Genomic DNA, 21416 nt, shown 5'->3' on the forward strand with positions numbered 1-21416 from the left:
AAGATAAACACAGGATCTGGTCCAATATTGTCCTGGTTGGCCGAATTGATCACTGACAAATTACAAATCGGCCCCTTGAACCCAAAGCTCCTGAGTGGGGGGTACTAGGTTTTTAGGCGGCTGGGGGGGGGTGGGTCTCAGAAAACGAGGGAGCTGGGCCTGTGCGGCCTCTGGGCTCGGTGGCCGGGACCGGGGGAGGGGGCCTGGTGGCCGGAGCCCCTCCCACAGGGCGGCAGCGTGAGGTGGGGTGAAGCTGAGCCGGGATTAGCGGGTGGCAGCGGAGGTGCCGCGGCCGGCGCCCAGAGCAGGTGCGGAGGCAGAGCGCCATGCCGCTGCAGGACGACACCCTCCGAGAGGTGTGGGCCTCGGACAGGTGGGAGCCCGCAGCCCGCGCTGACCCCGGGGCCAGTGGAGGGGCGGGGGTGGGAGGAAAGGGACAGGGACGGTCCGATCCCTTTGCCACCCTCAGCGGGCATGAGGAGGACGGCCCAAGCCCCCAGGTGCAGCGGCGCGCCAAGCAGGTATGTCGCCCCCCTAGGACGGGGACCGAGGGAAGCCCCGTCGAGGTACCCCGAGCAGGCTGGGCGGGGCGGTGGGGGGCGCCCTCCGCAGGATGAGGGGGTCCCGATCTGGAGTTCTGCGGGGGGAGAGCGGAGAGTGCTTCGGGGCAGGCGGCGTCGGGGAGGCGCGGGGCCGTGGCCCTGGAAGTGGCCTTGGGGCCTGGACGGCAGCCCCTCGGCACCCAGGAAGGGGCTGCAGTCCCCTCGGGATAATCCGCGGTTATTTCTGGCGGCTCAAGGGATTAGAGGGTGATGGGCGGCCCCGGAGCCCCCCTTTCCCTCCTCGCCGCCTCTTGACCCCCGTTGCACAGCGACCCGCCCCCGGACCCAAGTTAAGGAAGAAGAAGCCCGAGACCCCCGCGTCCCCCGGCGCCCCGGGCTCCAAGCCGCGGAGGCTGGCAGGTGGGCGGGGCCGAGACGCCCTGGGGACGCGAGGGAGACCCGGGGGGACAGGGGACCCGGAGACCAGGGGCAGCGGGAAGCTGCCGCAGGTGGGAATGGCACCCGGAGCCCGCGCTGGGCACCCAGCGCCTCGACTCTGAGCCCGGTGTTTCGGCCCAGCTGGGCGGAGGCGGAGGCCGCGGGAGGAGGCCGCCCCGGAGCCCACGGTCTACGCCAAGTTCCTCAGGGACCCCGAGGCCAAGAAGCGCGACCCCCGGGAAACCTTCCTGGTAGCCCGGGCCCCAAAGTCCGAGGACGGTGAGAGGACTGGAGGGGAGGGTTGGTGAGGGGAGGGCTGGTGAGGGAAGGGGCTGGGCGGGAGCACCCCAGAAAACAAGTGGAAACAGCCTTCTGTGCTCTGGCTTTGACTTTGAGCCCGGGAGGTGCTAAGCACCGACCTCCTGAGGTTGATTCTCTTATTATTTTCCCCATTTTACAGGTGGGGAAACTGAGACCCGCAGAGGTTAAGAGTTTTGCCTTAATTAACAGCTAGGAGCCAGAAGTAGCCCAAATGGCACTGACTGGGGGTTCAGGAAGAGTGGGGACAAGGACAAACAGAAGAGGAGGACCCAGTGAGAAGGGAGCGGAGAAAGGGAAATGGGAAGAGAGAGGAGTGGAAGGGAGTCAGGAAGGACTTGCAGAGAGAGCGGGTTTCCCAGAAGAGCATCCTACAGCCAAAGCCCACCCTCCCGACCTGTAGACCTGGGGATTTGGAGGCCCCCCTCATTCTTCCAGGAGGATGCCAGCGCACCTCCTGTCCCAGACCTCAAGGTGCCCATTCACCCCTTCCCAGCAATCTAGGCTTCCCAGACAAAGGGGGCCCACCGCAGCCCAGCCCCCATTATGAGGAAATTCTATCTACAGATGAGGAAGAGGAGGATGAAGAGGAAGACCAGGAGGAGGAGGAGGAAGAGGAGGAAGAAGGAAAGAAAGAGAGGACCCCTCTGTCTGCTAAGAAACCCCCAAAGAAGGCTTCTGCAGACAGGAAGGAAAGGAAGTCCAAGGCCCAGGGCCCAAGGGGTGGGTACTGAGTGCTGTGGGCAGAGGCAAGCAAAGGTGGGCTAGCCTGAGGGCTGGGGCTCACCCATATGCAGGCTGAACCTCAAATGTGACTAGAAGCTTCACAGGAGGGTTCTTCCTCAGAGTTTCTTCCCCCACAGTCCTTAAGGATATAGATCATTATGTGCTCCCACACACACACCCCTACCCTGTCCTCTGCCCAGGATACTTGTTTAAAAAAAAAAAAAAATTGTAGTTGTAGATGGACACAATGCCTTTATTTTATTTGCGTATTTTTGTGTGGTGCTGAGGCTCCAACCCAGTGCCTAACACATGTTAAGTGAGCTCTCTACCTCTGAGGCACAGCCCCAGCCCTGTTTGTTTTTTTTTCCTTAACTCAATGTGAATGAGGGTTGTAATGTTTTATAAAAGTATCAAAGTGATAGCAGTAAAAAGAAATCAATGACCCAGGCACCTTAGCACATGCATGTGAATCTAGTGGCTCCGAGGTTGAGGCAGGAGGATCGTGAGTTCAAAGCCAGCCTCAGCAACTTAGCAAGGCCCTAAGCAACTCAGTGAGACCCTGTCTCTAAATAAAATACAAAATAGGGCTGGGGATGTGGCTTAGTGATTAAGTGCCCCTGAGTTCAATCCCCCGATGCTCCCCCACCAAAAAAAATCAATCAATAAATGCTGCCATGGCTTCCTGACCTGGGTGCCTCAGCCTGAAGGTGCCTGGAGTCTGACCCACATGGGATCAGGCAGTTAGAACAGTAAGAACCCTGGGCCTCTGGGGAGAATCAGAGGACTAGGGATTCCGGCCTGAGCTGGTTTCCTGGAGGAGAAGGTGGGACAGCAGGATTCAGGAGCTCAGGTAAAGGGCCTGGTGTGTGTGTGTGTGTGTGTGTGTGTGTGTGTATATGCTTTCATCTATTCATGTGGTAACTTCTAGTTAGGCTCCTAGTTTTTGCTTCTTTGAACTGGGGGGTGGGGGACATGGACTAGCAGAGGCTGCAGGCCCCCGTCAGGCCTCAGGAACTGGAGGAAGGAAGAGGAAAGTTCTTCAGCCCCATGAGGCGCCTTCTTTTCCTAGCCCCCATCTTCCGTTTCCAGGGGACCTTGGAAGCCCTGACGCCCCTCGGAAACCTCTTCGCCTTAAGAAGGAAGCCGGGGAGGGGACCAGGACCAGAAAGACAAAGAAGAAAGGTGAGCCCACCCAAGGAGGTGCAGGGGCTGGTGATGTGGTGGGGGTTGTGACCCTTTAGCCTGCTCACTGTGCAGGGTCTGAAGAGGCTGACAAGGACCCCTCAGAGAGTCCAGCCAGAGTGAGGAAGAAGAACCCAGCCGCCATGTTTCTAGTTGGGGGAGATGGCCCAGCGGAGAAAGCTTTGCAGAAGAAAGGTGGGTAGCAGTGGCCTCTGGTGCCATGACATCTTGAGGCGGTCCCAGAGTTGGGCAGCTGGGAACATTTATGTCATGTGGTACAGCACAGGTGACGCGTGTGGGTCTGAGAGTCAGAAAATTTAGGGCGCTTCTTGATCACCCACTTTGAGAGCTGTGTGGTCCCAGGCAGTGCCTCAGGCTTTCTGAGGCTCTGATCATAACATGGGGTGGACCTTCTCATTGTGGGGAGGGTCCAAGTGAGCCCCGGTCTTGGAAGGCCTCAGAGAACCAGGGTAAGGAGTTCACAGCCATTTTCTCTCATGCCCAGGCCTGCCCAAAGGCCCAGCAGAGGAGGGCAAGGAGGAAGAAGAGGAGGAAGAGGTGGCAACCGCAGTACCCAAGAACAGCAATCAGAAGGGCAAGGCCAAAGGAAGAGGCAAGAAGGTTAGAGCCCAGCAAGGGAGGGCCAAGGACCCTTCAGGGAGGAGTGGCAGGTCCTGGGGGACCTAGAGCGTGGGGCCTTGTGGGTTGGGGTCTTGGGTTCACTCGGAGTTGGAATCCTGTCCCCCACCTTGGGACTGGATACAAGGACAAAGGACATCAAGCTTCTGAGACCAGGGGAGGCATTTGTGGGGTCACCAGGCTAGGACTGACCACCCAAAGGCCTTATGTCGTCTGGTGTCTGAGGCCTCCCCTTTGCCAACACACCGACAGAGACGTCTCCATAGGGCCTTGTGAAGAGACACACATTTTTCAGTACAAAGAAGGTGAGCACACAGGCAGAGGGTCACATTGGTACACACCTTCGGGCACATGGAGCAGCTGACAGTTAACTGGCTGTACCAGTTATTTCCACCCCGTTGCTCTGAGTTCCCTCCCCAGGACCTCCCACCATCTAAACAATCCAGCAACTAAAGAGTTAACGCCTGGTTATCCTGGGCCTCCAAGCTTCTCCCCCAAGCTTACCAGGGACTGGGCATTCTCCACAGGCAGAACAGGTTGTTAAATACTTTGGATATTGCCCCTGCTCACAAACAGAACTCAGGTACCAATATATTTCAGCTGGAGTAAAGAGGGAGGTTTAACAACAGCAAAAAAAAAAAAAAAAGTGATGAAAGATGAAAGTCTTTGAGGAACAGGTTTACACAAGTGGAGAGAGCACGGCCCTGGTCTTAGCTTTGTGGGTTTATTAGTTTGTGCGGGAGTGGTCAGGTCTTGTGGGACTGATTCACATTAACCAAGATGGCCAGATGCTGATGTATAAACTGAAAGGCCAATTTATTATCTCCCAGGGGCAGTATAATTGCAGAATAGCCTTCAATGCAGTAGGCCCTTGAAATTCACAGCTGTGGAAGTATTTGAATAAGTTCTGGCTTTCTCCACATCACATACCAAACATAGTCTTGTGTTTCCCAAGTTTCTTCTGAAGCAGGATGGAGTGGAGAGTCGAAGGTTGTTTGCCCTCTGGCTAAGGGCCCACTGCTCCACCACACTCACCTCACACAGGGCAAATCTGCCCTCAGTAGAAATGGCCAGCCATGGCACACCCGGGCTTCTGAGTGGGTTACACACAGCATTTAATCCTCAAGCGCACACACCATGCTGGTAGTCTGTTTTCCCCCTAGATGTTCCATCAAGTTAGGCTTAGAATCTTGGCTCCTCTCCGATAGAACATGAAGACAAAGGGCACCAGGTCTGTGAGAACAGAAGTGACCATTGTGGGGCCACCAGCCCACCTTAGGGCCTTATGTAACCGAATGTTATTGGGAGTTTTCCCAAGAGCAAAGTGAGCATATTCACGCATCATGTATTAGCTAGGTATTGCCATGTAACAAATTGCCCCAAAACTTTGTGTCTTCAAACAAGAAATATTTATTTTCTTATGCAATCTCTGGGAGTTAGAAATATGGGAGGGGGTTGGCAGGGCAGTTCTGGCACAGGGTCTGGCATAAGGTTGCAGTCAAGGTGTCAGCAGGAGCTGTGGTCCTCTAGAGCTGGCCTGGAAGTGGACAGTGTACTTCCACAATGGTTCACTGTCGTGGTGTTGGGTGGAGGCCTCTGTTCCTCTCCACTTGAGCTCTCCCCGGAGCTGCTATTTTCATGATATGGCAGTCGACTTCTCCCAGAGCCCAACAAAAAAAGGCAGGCAGAGGCCAGAATATCTGATGTGACCCAGCTTGCAGGTGACCCACCTTCACTTCTGCCATGTTTTATTAGTCACAAAGACCAACCCTGACACACTGTGGGAGCAGACTAGAGAAGAATATAAATACTAGGAGGCAGGAATCACCGGGGCCATCTGGGAGGTGGGCTACTAGATCCACTGAGTGTTTGCTCTGTGCTACCAATAATGGCAGCAGCTAACCCATGGACAGTGCATGGGGAGGACACGGCTGTGCTTCCATTCAGCCTCGGTTCACCCCTCTGATGCAGTGTCCTCGAGAGGGAAGATCTGTCTAAAGTCTCTGATAACCAGACTTGACGGTGCACACCTGTCAGCTCTTCAGGAGGCCGAGGGCAGGAGGATTGCAAGTTCAAACCCAGCCTCAGCAATTTAGTGAGGCCCTAAGCAACTTAATGAGCCCCTGTCTCAAACTAAAAGTTTTAAAAAGGGGGTTGGGTATGTGGCTCAGTGGTTAGGCACCCATGGGTCCAATCAATCCCCAGTATAAAAATGATAATAATAATAGTAATAATAAATATATATCCCAGATCCTTTGTGGTTCGTGAGGGCGATGACTGGAATTTCACCCCACCGTGTGAGGTCCCTGAAACCTTGGTACTAGTTCCCTGTTACACAGTTAATGTGAAAAAAGGAAAGGAGACTATCAACAGGACAGGCGGTTGGGGGTGACCCAGGATTCGAACCCACGCTGTCCAGCTCCAGGGGCTGGGCTCTGAGCCACAAGCTAAGCCAGATAACAAGGAAGCACGAAGCCCCGGTGCCGCGGTGCGCGGGGCTCAGGGTCAGGGCGGTGGGTCCTGGCTCCCGTCCCGCTGCTCCATCTGACTCTTCTCCCCGCACAGAAAGCGGTGAGTGGTCCCCCCGCCCTGCCCGCGTCCCAGCGCCCGGGAGCTGCTGAGGGGGCGCCGGCCCGGGGCTGAGCCACCCTCTGCCCACCCAGAAGGAGGAGCGGGCGCCGTCCCCGCCGCTGCAGGTGGACGACCCCCAGACCTTCGTGCTGCGGCCCGCGCCCCAGGGCCGGACGGTGCGCTGCCGGCTGACCCGGGACAAGAGGGGCATGGACAAGGGCATGTACCCTTCCTACTTCCTGCACCTGGACGCCGACAGGAAGGTGGGCAGGAGGGAGAGCGGGCCGAGGGAGGGTCGGGCCGGGATCGGATGGGCCTTCTCGCTGTCCCCAGGCGCCCTGTCCTCCCTTCATCCTCGGCCCTCACCCCTCCCAGGTGTTCCTCTTGGCTGGCAGGAAACGCAAGCGGAGCAAGACCGCCAATTACCTCATCTCCAGCGACCCCACCAACCTGTCCAGAGGAGGGGAGAACTTCATTGGGAAACTGAGGTGGGCTGGCTTCCTGGGGCTGGGGCCGTCAGGTCACTAGGGGGCCGTAGGCAGTCACTGTGGCCAGCAGTGGCCCCATGGTTCAGGGCGTTTGGGGTGAGCCCCAGGCACTCCTTTTCTAGTGAGTCCCCAGGTGACGTCCACACCCCTGCTCCTCTCCAGGAGGGCAGGGACCACCGTGTCCTGTTAGTGGTTGAATGTCCAGCACCTGGCCTGCAGTAGCCACTCACCTAGCATCCCTGGGTGAAGGAAAGCGCACAAAGGCCTTAAGCTGCTCATCCACCCTGACCACAAGTGTGGAGGGGGGCACTGGAAAGTGAGGCCTTGTTGCTTGTTTATGCATTTCACAAAAACTTACATAAGGCCTAGGAACGCAGCAGGTATAACCTGAGCACCTTCCCGATATTAAGTCATTTCATCCTTTTATCAACAAAAGGAGGGGAAATATTCATTTATTTACTTTTTTGTGGTACTGGGGATTGAACTAAGGGGCACTTTACTAGTGAGCCACATTCTCAGCCCTTTTAAAAATGTTGGCACAGGCTCTCGTCCCACCTCAGCCTCCTGAGTGGCTGGGATCGTAGCTGTGGGCCCCTGCACCCAGCCAGGGAAATATGGGCATTATGTCCATTTTCTAGATGGAAAAGTTGATGCTTGGAGAGGTTAAGTTGTCTGCCTAAGGTCACACAGCCAGTGTAAAAGAGGAAGCTGGGATCTGAATACTGCTCAGTCTTCCTATAGATTCAGTTTTTGAAAAGACCACCCCCCAGAGGGGGAGGCCTGGGGTAGGGTCATGAATTTCTCAGTCCTAAAAAAAGCCACCCTTGCTCTCCAAACTTGAAGGCTGTGGGGCAGGATGTGGAATGCCTCCAGCCTGGCCTCCAGGTCCACCTTGCTTGCAGGTCCAACCTCCTAGGGAACCGCTTCACCGTCTTTGACAACGGGCAGAACCCACAGCGGGGAGGAAGCAGCACTGACCTGGGGCGCCTTCGGCAGGAGCTGGCAGCTGTGATCTATGTGAGAACTCCTCCTGTCCCCACGCCAGGCTCCTCCTCTTGCAGGGGGCCGGCCTAACGGGCATCTCCCTCCCAGGAAACCAACGTGTTGGGCTTCCGAGGTCCCCGGCGCATGACGGTCATCATTCCTGGCATGAATACAGAAAACGAGAGGGTCCCCATCAGGCCCCGAAATGTGAGCCCAGCATCCCCTGGACCCTGGCCCTGGAAGGTCTTGTTCCCTATGCGGCCCCCCCTCTGGGGAAACAGGGAGGAGGGGACCCAGCACCCAATCCCCTGATACACACACGAACCTCAGCACAAACTCCTTCTGCAACTGTGAAATGAATCCGGGTTCTTTGTAATTGAATTCACTGACAGGACCACACAGAGTGTTCCAAGGTGTTATCAAATCGTCCACTCATATTCACAGAGTTGACAGATAACAAGTAGCATGGAGCATTCTAGGTACCTGGAAGGCATCCGTGGACAAAACGAAGAAGTGCCCCTGGAAGCTGGCATTGTGGTGGAAGGAAGCAGCCACTAGACAATAACTGAGATACATGAGCATGATAGTGGAAAAAAGGGAGATAGCAAGTGTGGGTGTTAAGTTTTCAATATCAAATATGATCGTTGGAGAGGGCCTCATTAAGATGAGATCTAAGCACTCTGGAAGGTGAGGGAGCAAGTCAGCAGATATCTGGGGGAAGGGCATCTAAAGAGCCAGTGCAAAGGCCCTGAGGCACAGGGTGCCTGCTTTGGGGAGTGGCTAGCTGGCTGGAGTGACCTGAGGTCAGAGGTGAGGATGAGGGCAGAGAGGGCCTACAGGGAGAGAGGTGCCTAACTGGTTTTTTGCTGAGAGAAGTAGGAAGGGTTTTGAGCAAAGGCATGACATGGCATATTTTTAAAAGCAGAGGTTGTTTTGTGTGGGGCTGGGGGGAGAGCTGTCCTGGAGATTGCCAATTCTGGGCTCTACTCCTGAACTCTACAAGTTGGTGAGTCCAGGATTTCAGAGTGATTGGCTTGTACCATACTCACAGGATACTGATGTCACTTTACTCATTTACAATGAAAAGTAATACCCCTGTCAGCTGATCCCTCCACATCCTCTCCTGCTCCAGAGCCAGGCCGTAGCCAGCCCAGGCTGAGCTGTGGGGCACGAGCTGTGAGAGGCTCCATCTTGAGGTTCTCAGCACATGGGTCCCACAGCTGCCCTTCTGTGCCTGGGGTCAACACCCACATCTAGTTTGGCCTTGGTAAAAACCAAAGGTGCAGTTTACTCATCCTGCAATCATTTATTAAATGGGTGCTCTGTGCCGGGTACCAGAGATCCAAACGCAACACAGTGGTTTGACTGCTCAGTAAATAATGTATTTATTTAAAACAACACTCTGTGCTCTAACACTCCAAGTGCTGTTAACCTACTGAATCCTCACAAGAGGCCACTGGGAAAGAGAGTGAGGCACCCTGTTCCAACAACAGGGTGTCCAGGTCTGTCTGTTCCAGTGCCGTAGAGGGAGCATAAGAGCAAGAAGCCACAGGGACTCAGGGATGAGGTGCCTAAATTCCAAGTGGGGTTCAGAAGTCTCCTTGTAACAGGTGATCTTGAACCCCGAATAGGTGACAAGGACACTGGGAAAGGACCATCTCACAAGCACTGTCCTACAGAGGCTGCTCCTTCCTTTCAGAAACTCTCCTCCAAGGACATTCTTTTTTTTTTTTTTAATATTTTACTTTTTTTAGTTTTCGGCGGACACAACATCTTTGTTTGTATGTGGTGCTGAGGATCAAACCCAGGCCGCATGCAGGCCAGGCGAGCTCACTACCATTGAGCCACATCCCCAGCCCCAAGGACATTCTTTTTGGCCACTGTCTACCTGTCCATCTTACCAAGCTCAACTGTGCTTTCCTTGAAGGTTCTAGAACATTCGGTTTATCCCCGTAATGGATGGCAGCCTGTGGCCATCTCCAAGGTCCCTCAGGCACCAATGGCACATAACACCTGGGTGCCAGGGGCCCTTTTCCAGTCTCTAGCCCTCTACTTGGGCACCCCCTTAGACATACCCCATTCTCACGGATGTGCACCCTGGCCACTAGGGCCCTGCTGGTGCCAAGCATGCTCTAAAACACCCTGATTGGACATCAATGGCCAGCCTGCACACCTGTGGCCTGCCAGGGGTCAGCACCAAGCTATCCCGGCCAGCTCTAACCATCCTCTCCTTGTTTGCTCTCCCCTACCTCACTCCTGGCTCTCAGGCCAGCGATGGGCTGCTGATACGCTGGCAGAACAAGACCCTGGAGAGTCTCATCGAGCTGCACAACAAGCCACCTGTCTGGAATGAAGACAGTGGCTCTTACACACTCAACTTTCAAGGCCGGGTCACTCAGGCCTCGGTCAAGAACTTCCAGATCATCCATTCTGATGACCGTAAGTATCTGCAGGCCAGGGCAGGCTGTTCCCCAGCATCCCTAGGACCAGGACCCCCGCCCAGGCCTCTCCCTCCACATATTAGCCTGACTCTCACCCTCAAGCCTGTAGCTGAAATATCCAGCACGGTCTCTCTCCTCCACGAGCAGTCACGTTGCACTCCCAGGAACCTCAGATGTTGCACCAGCTGTCTTGAGGTTTACTGTTCCAGGTTCTTGTTCAAGCATTGACCAGAACTCTGGGGTAGGTTCTGGGACATTCTGGGTAAGACTGTGTTGAAGGGAGCATTGAGCTGCTGGAGTTTGAAAACCACCAAGAGCCCAACCCCTTTGTGGTCAAAGAGAGGGCTGAGGCTCAGAGAGGGCAGCCCTTTTCCCAGTCTCTCAGTTCTTCCAGGCAATTAAACTGGCCCTCAAAATTTATTTCACCAAAATGACACAGTGCTTTCTATGTGCCAGACACTGTTCTTGGGATTTTGCAAATATTGCATCATTATATCCTTTCAACCCCATGAGGAAGGTACTATTATTATCTATATTTGGCAGATGAGAAAACTGTGGCACAGAGAAGTTAAGTAACTTGCCCAAGTTCAAACAGCTAGTAAGAGGTAGACCTGGGATTAGAGCCTTCACAGTCTGTCTCCAGTGCCCATGCCCTTAACCCTCTTCAAAATGGTTGCCTTTTTGGAGCAGGGAATATTAAACCAGCATTTCTTAGTGCCCACTGTATGTCTTAATTGAGGTCAAAAGATAACAATTAAGGATTTAAGGTAAACAATTAAGTGAAAATGGCCCTGTTGCAAGCTTGGGGGAAAAGTCTCCACTAGGGTGAGGAAGTTTAGGGATAGGACAGTGTCTCCCAAAGGACTCCAGGTTCACAGGGTTAGGCCAACACTAAGCAACTCCCCATCCCCCACTGCTTCCTGGGGATGTGCCCAGTGTCACCTGTCCCCTGGCCTTGGGACTGCTTTCCAGATCACATTTCTGGTGAAGCCTGGTCTGCCACCAGACCAGGGTTTGGGAGTATTTTTAGCAACTTCCTGTCCCTATGGATGCTGGGGGAGGTGTTGAGACTGGGGCTGGGAACAGGGATCACAAGGGGAGAGTGGGTGAGAGGGGCCACTGGTTAAGGAAGGGAGCCTGGGGTCGAACATGGGACTTGGGGACCAAGGATATGAAGAAGAAATAGGGTCTAAAGACAACAGAGGAATTGGGAAGGAAGGGTTCTGGGCTTGGTTAAGGTTGACAGGGTCCTGCTCTTGATAAAGTGCCTCCTTCAGCATGGCTCTGGGCCGCAGCAGATAAGGCAGGGCCCCTGTCCCTGGGGGCTTACAGTGACAGAGGGTAAAGTACAAGTGGTGCTGGTTGGATGAGATATGGAGAGATGGGTGGAGGTTGGTTGAGGATTGGCGCTCCAAAGGGAAAGAGACTTCTCCCTATGTTAAGAGCATTGTCTGCCAGGATGGGGGGTCCAAGGAGGTCTGGGTCCGCCCCCACCGTCTTGTATCCACAGCCGACTATATCGTGCTGCAATTCGGACGCGTGGCAGAGGACGCCTTCACCCTAGACTACCGGTACCCGCTGTGCGCCCTACAGGCCTTCGCCATCGCCCTCTCCAGTTTCGATGGGAAGCTGGCCTGCGAATGACCCCAGCAGCCCCTCAGGGCTCGCCTGCGTGGGAGAAAGGATTCAGTGGAAGGTGGCAGGGTCCCTCCACCACAACCCCCACGAAAGGCCCCTCCCCTATCCGGGGTTGACCCCTCACTGTCTTTCGGTGACCTCGGTCCGCTCCCCAGCCTGGCACTGGCCGAAGCGGGCGGAGCTCAGACGGCGGCTGGGATGGAGATGAAGAACATCTGGAGTTGGAGCCGCACATCTGGTCGCGGAGCTCGCCTGCGCTGCTTCACCCCCTCCTCCCCGCGCCCCAGTCACTTCCTGTCCGGGAGCAGTAGTCAGTGTTGTTTTAACCCCCTCTGGGACCAAGCTAGGGCTCGGAGGAGCTGGGGCGGGTTCGGAGGAGGGGGCAGTGGCGGGTAACGAGGGCCAGGTACCCACATCTCCAATAAAGTCGCGTGCCAGGCCAAGCGCAGCGGTGGTTCTTCGGCGCGCACGGAGAGTCGGGGGCGGGAGGGTCCGCAGCGCGGGAGAGGTCCGGAGGGCGGGCTGAAAGCCTCCTCCCCGCCCCGCTCCCGCCTCAGCCCCGGGCGCTCCCGCGTCCCCTCCTCCCCGCCGTCGCGGGTCCTACCGAAACTCGGAGGGCGCGCAGTGTCGAGATGCCCCCCGCGGGGGGCCCCCAGGAGCGGGCCGAGAGGGAGGGCCCCGCGGTCCGGGATGAGGGAGAAAGGGAGAAATTCGAGAAACAAGCCACTCGGGGAGAACCAGACAAACCGGGTCCGGGCAGGGCGGGCGCAGTCGCCAGGGCGGAGCCGGGTCTGGGGCCCCGGGAGTGGGGGGCGGGTTCTCGGGAGGGAGGGGGCGCCCGCCTCGGCGGCTCAGGACTCCGGTGGAGGGGTGGGGAGTCCCGAGGCCCGCGCGCTCCGGCTCCGCCGATCTCCTCGTGACGCGGCACCCCAGGCCCCGGACACCGACGGGAGCCCAGCCTCGGAGGCGGGAGCTCCGCCCTCGGCACCGCCCCAGGCCGGAGCCCCAAATTCCGGCGGGGTACTGGGGAAGGGTGAGGCTGGTGTGCGGTGGGAGGTGGGGGGCGCCGCGCCGCCGGGCGAGGAGCAGGGCGCCCAGGCGCGAGAGGCCAGAGCGGCCCCGGGTCCCGCGGGCGCCGAGTGGACAGCGCGAGCGCAGGCGGCGGCTCCACGCGGGCCCGCCCCTCGCGGCCTGTGCCCGCCCCCTGCGCGCCCCGCCCCCTCCTTCCCGCAGCCCCCACCCCCGCCCGGCTCCTCAACACAAACTTTCCGTCCCGCTCGCTCCCTCCTCCACGCCCGGCGCCTCCCGCTCCGGCCCGGCTCATTCCGTACATTCCGGCTAGCCCCCTCCCCAGACCCCCCTTCCCCGACCCCCCTCGCGGCTCCGCGGGCCCGGTGGAGCTGCCCGGCCGGAGCGCCCCCCCGAGCTCGGACCAGGTAAGCCCGGCGGACGCCGGGAGGAGGCCTTGCTTGGGAGAGGTGGTTGGTTGGTTGGTTCTGAATCGGGGGAAACGCTCAAGAGGGGCAGGGTCCCGAGCTATTGTCCACCCTGAGCTGGAGCCCCGGATCTGGGTGCCGGGAAGTTTAGAGGGAAGGGGGAGAAAATCTCTCCGGGAAGCCCCGCCCACCTACCCCCCCGCGACCGGGACGAGTCGGTCCGCGGAGTAGGGAAGCCGGGAGACTGTCCCCCGTGCCTTCGCCTGTCGGTCGGTTCGCGCTTCGGGTGTCCGCACCGGCACCTGAGACCGCACGGTTTGGAGGGCCTGCCACCGGGGACTTGTACCCGGGGCGCCCAGTCCCGGGCCCCGCCGCCCTTTGGACTCCCGGCCCGCGCTCTCCAGGAGCCCGCCGGGCCCCAGCTCCAGGCAGGCCTTGGGCCGGGCCTCCCGGCGCCCGGGCGGGTTCTTGCGCGCGGTGCCCGCGGCTGCACTGGATTGTGGAGGGTGTCAGGGAGCCAAGCTGTGCGCCCCGCCTGTGTGCCCCTCAAAAGGCAGGGGCTCAAGTTCGCTGCAGTTCTGCTGCCCGCGTCAGGATGGAAGTCGGAGTTCCAGCTCTGAGCTCGGAGGGGTGGGATTTGGGCCTTCGCGGCACTTCTTCAGGGCCCTTCTTTAGACAGTAGAGTATTGGAGGGCGGCTGGTGCACCCTTTCCCACCGGGTCCCCTCATTGTGTCATGCCCTATTCCTGCCTGGGGAAAGGGAGGACTGGCGTGCTGGTCTGGGTCTGTTTTCCAGCCCATCCAGGCTCTGGGGCAGTATCATTGAGACCCCACTCTGTCACCTTTCCCACTCTGTCCTGGTTCAGAGCTGAGATTCAGGGAAGGGGGCATGAGGCCCTGGGTGAGGGCTTCCTCTTTCTGTCTTCCCTCTCACCAGGTAGGGGCAGAACCAGGTCAGGCCTGGACTTGTAGTCCAGCACAGAGGAGGGGGATGGGGGCTGGATACAGCTCAGAGGGTCTAGTGCTGGTGGTGGCTCTGTGTATCAGGGTCTCCTGAGGCCTAATTCTGTGAATACATGTTCCATCCCAGAGTTGGGTGCCAGGACATCTCCTTGACCAGGATGCTGCGTGCAACCTGGGGCCAGGAGGGAAAGCAGAATTCCTAAAAGGTTGGAAGCTTGGGGGGATTTCAGACTCCTATAGCCCCTTCCCAAGACCCTCTCCTCTAGAGGTACCCCTCAGAGTACCTGGTTTTGTGCTCTTCTGGGTTCCTGCTCACCCTGTGGGCAGGGGATAAACCGATGTGTGTATCTTCCCAGATTGGTTATCTATCTGGTGAGGGTCACTTCAGGGTCCCTGTATCCCCACTCCTTCTGGAGTGGCTAGGAACCTATAAGCATCTCAGGCTCTTGCTCCCACCCCCATCTCCCAGGAGGTAACAGTAATTAATGCTAATTAGCACATATGTGCTGGGACATGGCTGAGCAGAATGGTCAATGGTTGGCAGGAGAGAGCTTTGAGTGTGTGTGCCTGTGTGTTGACACATGTGCCCCTGCACATGCATGCCCTAAGGCCCATGCAGGCCCTCACGGGTTTGCACACCCTAATATACACTGTTGGAGACAAACTAAATCAAGACGAGGTAGCTCAACAGAGGAGGTCAAGAAATTAGGGATCTGGTCCCAGGTGAACCTTTCACTAACTGTGTCAAGTTGAAGTCTCTTGGGTCTCAGTTTCCCTGCTTGGAATAAATGACTTTCTTGGGTGTCTTTTCTTGGAGCCCTCCCAGAGTCTCTGTATCCCTCCTTTACCTTCCTTCTCCTCCTATCAGTGAGCTTGAACCAGGTGGATGCAAGACAGTTGGGTGGGTTCTCCCAAATGGTGCAGCAAAGAAGGCAAACATTAGAGGGCGGGAGGCAGTGAGGAGTAGCTACACCAGGTAGGCATGGCTGAAAACTTTGCCTGCAGCAGGTGTCAAGGGACAGGGAGGCCCAGTAGAGTTGGGGAAACTTGTCGTCTGGAGTAGGGTATAGCTGGGCTAGATGAAATGGGGTGTTCAGAGACCACCTGGATGGCTGCCCCTCTGTTCCATTCCCAGAGCCCTCTGGGGGCCCACTAGGTCTCACTGTGGAAGAGGCTGGAACAGGAGCTGCCTGTCCTACCCACCTCCTTGCTCAGGGTACAGGGGAGCAGAAGGGGGTTCATAGTGAGAGGGAAGCTGGTGGTGCCAGCTGGAGAGCTTTGAGGGTCTGAATGCTGCCGTCCTCTGTGGAGGTGCCCAGGAGGTCCCGGCCTCTTTTTCCCACACAGGGCAGCAGAAGCGGTGGGGTGTAAAAGGTGGCCTTCAGGATCCAGGTCTCTGAGGACCTCTGGGCAGCCCTGAGGGCATGGCAAGAGCCACGCAAGAGCCTCTCTAGTTAGAGCTGGGAGGTCAGCAGGTCACACTCAGCATTGTCCCCACGGCCTTTCCCTGGAGGTCTGCTTCAGGAGTGGCTGCTGCCCAATTGGAGAGGGCCCTGCTCCTTCCCTTGGACCCACAGGGGGCTGGAGACTGGGGCCCGAGAATTCCATCCCCCTGCAAAACCTCAGCCCTTGGGGTTTCCTAGAGTGCTGATTGCTTCCTGTACTCCCTGCCAGGCCCGATTGGACAGGAAGTGATACAGGGAAAACAGTGCAACTGTGTGTGACGCTGGGTGTGCGAGAGAGGCCGGGAGTGTGACACTGTGTGGATGAGACCGTGTGTCAGGTGAATGTGTGTGGGAGAGGCCCGTGCTCTATACAGTTCCTGGGAGGCTCGATGTGTATGTGAGAGAAACTTTCTGTGACTTTGTGAAATTCATGCATGTGAGAGCCACTGTGACATTTTCTCTGTGTGACTGGCAATATAAGTCCCTGGGAAAATCTGCGAATCTTCACTGCATGCGTATGTGGGAAGCTGTATGTGTGGCCATCACACTGGAGTCTGTGAGGGAGACTGCTTTGGCTGTCTGTGTGTGTGCCTGAGGAGGGTGTGCACAAATGTGAGGCTACATGTGTCAGAGGCAGAACCGGTGACATCCTGGGTGACAGAGGATGCTGCAGCGTGACCAGTTCTGACGTTGTATGTTGTGAAACAGCATGAGGTGGCCTCAGGTGTGACTGGATAGGACACTAGGTATGAATAAAAGGATAGGACCCACTGTGGCCATGCTACGTGACAAGGGCACAGTGGTCACATCTGAGGGTGTACTGTGGCGAGGATCTGAGTGTGAACACCGGGCACAGGGGAAACAGCGATTGCCACTCTGAGTGCGCATGTCTGTGTGAAAGAAACTGTGGGGTGTGACTGAGACCGGCTCTGTGGGTGGTCAGTATCTGAGCTGGTGTGGGTGATGTCCTCAGGGCTGTGCCAGACAGGGCGTGGGATCCTGTGGGTGATGCTTGTGGGGACCTGAGACCCCAATGTATGTGGCATCTATGTGGAAGACCATGAAAAAGATACTGTTCAAAACCATAAGAAGAAATGTCCTTGGTGCCACTCAGTTGTGCACATAAAAATAGTTTCAATGATAAAACTTATGTTTTATGTATATTTTGTCAGAATACAAATTTTAAAAAGGAAGGGGAGAGGCGCAGGTGACAGGGAATGAGCAGGACAGTGGCAGTAAACAGAGCACTAGTAAGAGAGGAAGAGCACAGAGGAAGTCTGAGTGGCTGGTACAGCTCAGTGGGTGACCCAGGGCACCAGGGGCCCAAGATGCAGCCCACTGTTAATTGAGAACCAAGGGGTCCCCACTGATACCTGGGACTCCCTCCTTGGGTATGGGACCAGATGAGGGAAGGACAGTCTCAAAGAGCCGGAGAAGGTCCAGAACTGGTCCCTTCTCTGCAGGAGACTTGAAGACTCTCTCCAGCCCGCCTCCTACACTGACAACCTATGGATGAGCTTTGGAGAAGGGAGCCTGGGGGGACTATCCACCCCACACTGGTCCCAAGAAAACCCCCACCCCAAGTGGCTGGAGGAGGAGGGGTAGAGGCTTGATTCCCAAATTGGAAGCACATTAATGATCTGGGGGAGAGGGGCGGAGGCCCCCATCTCCTCCTAGTGGGCTCTGCAAATTGCTTCCTCCTGCAAAAATCCCCGGATCCTGCTCCAGGGAAGAGGGTCCTCCCTCCGCAGCCTGGCAGGGTGTGGCCACTTGGCAGAGTCCCTCAAGGGTCCTTGAGCTGGAGGTGGGGGATGCAGACACCATCCTTACCCCCTCCCCCCAGCACAGTCTGGTCCTAACCGGAGCGTGGCCACTGCTAGGGTGGGAGTCTTGGCAGCTGGAGAACAGCTGGCCCACTGTGGGGCGGGTGGGTGGGGGTAGGAGGAAAGGCCAAGGCTGGGGAAGCTCTCCAGGCCCCCTGTTGCCTTCCCATGCTCAACCCTGCTGCTCAGCCAAGCCCAGGGTGAGGACAGGGGGCTCGCGCACTTCACCGATCCTCCCACACTTGAATGGAGGGCCAGGGTCTGGGGAGACAGGCTGCGCTGTGGACTGGTGCAGGGTGGCAGGGAGGCGGGATAGGTATGCTCCTGCCAGTCTGCCTTTCCCACCAGGGTACAGTCCTGAGAGAGCTTGTGCTTTGGCCTGGCCCGCCCTCCCCCTGGTGAAGGAGCTGTATAGGGCCCGGTGGGCTAGGGACAGGGACAGGGCCGGGGCCTCTGCAGCAGCTCAGCTCTGGCCTGCATCCCTGGAGCTGTCCAGCCAGTTCTTCCAGCAGGTCTGGCCTCAGGGTGGGGAGTGGGCAGTAAGGTGCCCCTTATCTGCTCCAGGGCCCCAAAGCCTGCTCACCTAGCCTCCTAGCCCCTGTGCTTGCCACCACCACCCAGAGCCACCTTCTGACCCCGGAAGGCTGAGGTCCTGGGAAAGGCGAAGCAGGTGGGGCTGGTCAGGCAGGGTGAGGCTGAGTAGCCCACCTGAGGGCTGCGGCCTGAGCTGGAGGTGGAGGCCGAGCCCTGGGACAGGGCGGGATGGCCTGGATGTGGCTGATTCCACTGTGGCCTTCCCTGTCACTCCTTCTTTTTTGGTCTGCCCTGACCTCTGGGTATCTCTGTCCTTGTCCCTGTCTTTCTCTGCACCCCCGCCCCACCCATGCCTGTCTTATCTGGGTTTATTGGCCTTTCCCCTCCTGTCCCCTTTACTCCCTCTGCTGCATGCCCCCTCCCTGGGTCTTGGTCTCTGTGTGGTGTGACCACTCTTTCTACTCTCCTCCCCCCACCCCAGCTTTTTCCATCTGTCTGTGGCTCTGGCACCCCGTCTCCTCTGGCTCTCTCTCTGGGACTCTTGTCTGTCTGTCCTACCCTGTCCCCTCTGCTCTCAGGCTCCACTCCCAGCCTTCACTGGGTCTCCTGCCCCTCTTGCTGGCACAGCCCAGCAAAGTGGTTTGCCCCAGGGACTGCGTCCCTCCCAACCCCTGCCTGCCCTCCTGCCCCAGTCAGCCCCCTCTGGATTTCGCACAGGAGCCTGTAGCCACTTCTGTCACCAGGCCAGTCCCAGTGGGGCAGGGGCCAGGGGGTGGGCACCTGTGAGTCGCTGTCCTTGCCACAAACAGGGTAGTAATTCTGGGAGACAGCAGCCAGGCGGCTCCTCACGCTGACCCCTCCTGCATGATGAAGTCGCTGGAGACCTCACCAGCCCCCAGCAGCTGCCCGCTGTGACTGTCCACTTGCGCACCTCCTCCTGGGGTAGGAACACAGCAGCAGATCTGCTCACTGGTGCTGCTGGGCAGAGCTCTGTTTTGGGGGTGCCACCTGCAGGCCCCTGTGTGGGCACCTCTGCCCCCAGGGGCTTTCCTGGAAGGTCAGTCCTGCGGGTGCCTAAGAGCCACCATGAGGGACCAGGGTCCCCATTCTCTCCTTGACTCGTCCTTTGGGCCCCCACTGTGCCCCTCCCCCTCCCCAGCTGCCCTAGTCCTGCCACCAGGGGCCACTGCCCTGCCCCCAGTCTGTCCCAGCTCCAGGCAGGCGGGCGCTGCTCTGTTCGCCATATTTGGCCACAGTGCTCCCGAGGGGGCGGGGCGGGGCTGACATCACCCGGGAGGGGAGGGGGGGCACCTCCTGGACAAGGGAGGCCGCAAGCTGCCGCAGAAGTCTGGGGCTGCCAGGGCCCCCATGCACTGGGTCCCATGCTGCTCTGAGGGAGGCCTGGGGAAGGGGTTGAGGACTTCCCCAGGAGGGTGGAAGCCAAGGAACCCCTCTTTCCCTCCCTCTAAGAGCCAATTTGGGGAGAGGCCCAGCTTCCCAACAGCTTCAACCTGGGAGTCCCTGGCCCCTCAGCACCCCTTTGTTCCCTCATTCATATCTAAGCATTGGCCTTGAGGCTGGGGGGTCTGCATACTGCTTCCTGGCGTGAGGGACAGGCTGGGGATGGGGGAATCTGGCCCTTCTGACTCTTCTACCCACTGGCCATGCAAACAATTTCCTAGTGGTCTTGCAGGCCTCACACGAAGGCATACACAGCAGTGTGTGGCGGCGGAGCCGGGGGTGTCTTGAAGTTGCTCCAGCTGCTTGGACTGAGGGGATCCCCTGGCCTGGACCCACTGAGCAGACTCAAGGCAGCTGCTATGAGAGCTGGGCCTGCTTGGTTAAAAGATTCCAGCCAGATACCCTGGGCTCAGAACCCAGCTCTAGCACTTACTTGCTGTGTTTCCTTGAGCCAGTTGTTGAACCTCTCTGTCCTTGGCTTTCTTATCTGTAAAGTAGGAATAATGATGTCTATTCAGTAGGATTATGATGAGGATTAAATGAGTCAACGTGTGTAAAATACCAGAGCCATGCCTGGCAATGGCAGGTGCTGTTATTAGTAGTAAAATTAAGTCTAAATTCAGTGTCTGCCTGATACTCAGATAACCCCATTCCACTAGTGACCCCCTCAGGCTTCTCAAAGCAATCAGGTGGCTCCACAGGGAGAAAGCCCCCCACACCCCTACCCACACCCACCCCTGCTGCCATTCAGCAGGGCCTGTCATATTCCCCTCCCTGGTTCCTGATGGGGTCCCCACTCTGAGGATACCCTGCTCACTGGGTTTTCTGCTGCCCAGAGCAAAGCTCTAGGGTCACAGGCCCTGTGGCCCCTGGACTCTGATATGCATCGATCATGCAGGTTCTGGGTTGAGGGTTTGAGGAGAGGCTGTGCTTTGCGGGGACTGGCTGATGTGCTCTGAATTAATAACCCAGCTTGGCAACTGCCCGGAACTCAGTTTACAGAGCCCTGGCCCATCTGCTCTGTGGGTCAGGACAGGGGAGGCGTGTGGGTGGTTTATGGGCTGCACTGGGGCCCTGGAGGTGAGGGAACAGGAAGTGGGATGGAGGAGCGGGTGGGGTCTGGCTTGGCCGTTGGCGGGGCACCTTCTCAGCCATTCCTGTGCCACCCGTGCCAGCCAGCAGCCATCGTCGCTGTCTTCTTCCAATTCCTGGGGCATTTCCTGCCCTGCGTCTGGGTTCCTCAGCAAGGTCCTCCTTAGTTATCTATTTAGGGAAGGAGCAGCCACTCCTCTCCCAGGTCTGGGACCCTCTTTACCCCACCCGTGTTCCTCAGCAAGGCTGCATTGGTGGGGGAAGAATGAGGGGTAGGGTCCCTGGTTGGGCATCTTCTCTGCTGGGCGAGAGCCACAGTGTCCCTCTGAGAGCAGCAGAAACCCCTTGCCCTGTCCCTGCACCTCCTAGCTGCTCCTCTTGGTGCCTTGGCAGCCGTCTGACTTGAGAGCCTCAGTTTTCTTGACCGCAGTAACGGGCATTGCTCCTGTTATCCCTTCCCTGCTGTGGCTCTGACTGAATGCATAGGCAAGTGCTTTTCCCCCAGGAAGAGCATGTGTATGTACGGGAAAGCAGGTGTAGGGCATTGTCGCTGTTGCTGTTATTGGTCACACTATCTTGAGTGTTCTGACAGCATTGTGGTTGGTACTTTGTCATGATCTGGTTTAAGTTTTTACCCCTACCACCCCCCTAAGGAGGCCCTTTCCTCATTTTACAGGGTGAAGGCTCAGAGAGGT

General features: G+C 57.5%; 1 protein-coding gene and 2 long non-coding RNA genes across 5 annotated transcripts; 2 read left to right on the forward strand and 1 right to left on the reverse strand.

Annotated features, from left to right (window-relative positions):
- The first annotated feature begins 326 nt into the window (after positions 1-326).
- Positions 327-12388, forward strand: Tulp1 (TUB like protein 1). Of its 2 annotated transcripts, XM_026383425.2 has the most exons (15): positions 327-373; positions 470-521; positions 872-962; positions 1122-1259; positions 1875-2021; positions 3114-3206; positions 3282-3401; positions 3712-3827; positions 6411-6416; positions 6509-6679; positions 6792-6904; positions 7807-7921; positions 7997-8095; positions 10156-10327; positions 11840-12388. In XM_026383425.2, exons 1-15 carry the CDS (start codon positions 327-329, stop codon positions 11971-11973), a joined length of 1614 nt encoding a protein of 537 aa, XP_026239210.2. In that variant the 3' UTR covers positions 11974-12388. The 2 variants fall into 2 exon arrangements, with proteins under 2 accessions (XP_026239210.2, XP_026239212.1); XM_026383427.2 differs by lacking the exon at positions 1122-1259.
- On the reverse strand, positions 5272-12471 carry LOC113179051 (uncharacterized). 2 transcript variants are annotated; one of them, XR_003300317.2, is made up of 5 exons: positions 12382-12471; positions 10425-10597; positions 8214-8371; positions 7883-8048; positions 5272-5636 (listed from the first exon to the last, which is right to left on the reverse strand). It is a non-coding gene; the product is annotated as an uncharacterized LOC113179051 (long non-coding RNA). The 2 variants fall into 2 exon arrangements; XR_013344126.1 differs by lacking the exon at positions 8214-8371.
- Positions 12472-13316: 845 nt separating this feature from the next.
- LOC144256531 (uncharacterized) lies at positions 13317-21411 on the forward strand. The gene is made up of 3 exons (XR_013344127.1): positions 13317-13403; positions 18978-19110; positions 21398-21411. It is a non-coding gene; the product is annotated as an uncharacterized LOC144256531 (long non-coding RNA).
- Positions 21412-21416: the final 5 nt, after the last annotated feature.

Source organism: Urocitellus parryii, chromosome 8 (assembly GCF_045843805.1).
Source record: "Urocitellus parryii isolate mUroPar1 chromosome 8, mUroPar1.hap1, whole genome shotgun sequence".
NCBI lineage: Eukaryota > Metazoa > Chordata > Mammalia > Rodentia > Sciuridae > Urocitellus > Urocitellus parryii.

Excerpts from the sequence above, each read along its gene's own strand:
- Tulp1 (XM_026383425.2), top strand. The coding sequence starts at position 327 with ATGCCGCTGCAGGACGACACCCTCCGAGAGGTGTGGGCCTCGGACAG. Across the intron at positions 1,260-1,874 it reads GGCCCCAAAGTCCGAGGACG|AGGAGGATGAAGAGGAAGAC; the intron begins GTGAGAGGACTG and ends CAGATGAGGAAG. Across the intron at positions 6,680-6,791 it reads ACCTGGACGCCGACAGGAAG|GTGTTCCTCTTGGCTGGCAG; the intron begins GTGGGCAGGAGG and ends CACCCCTCCCAG.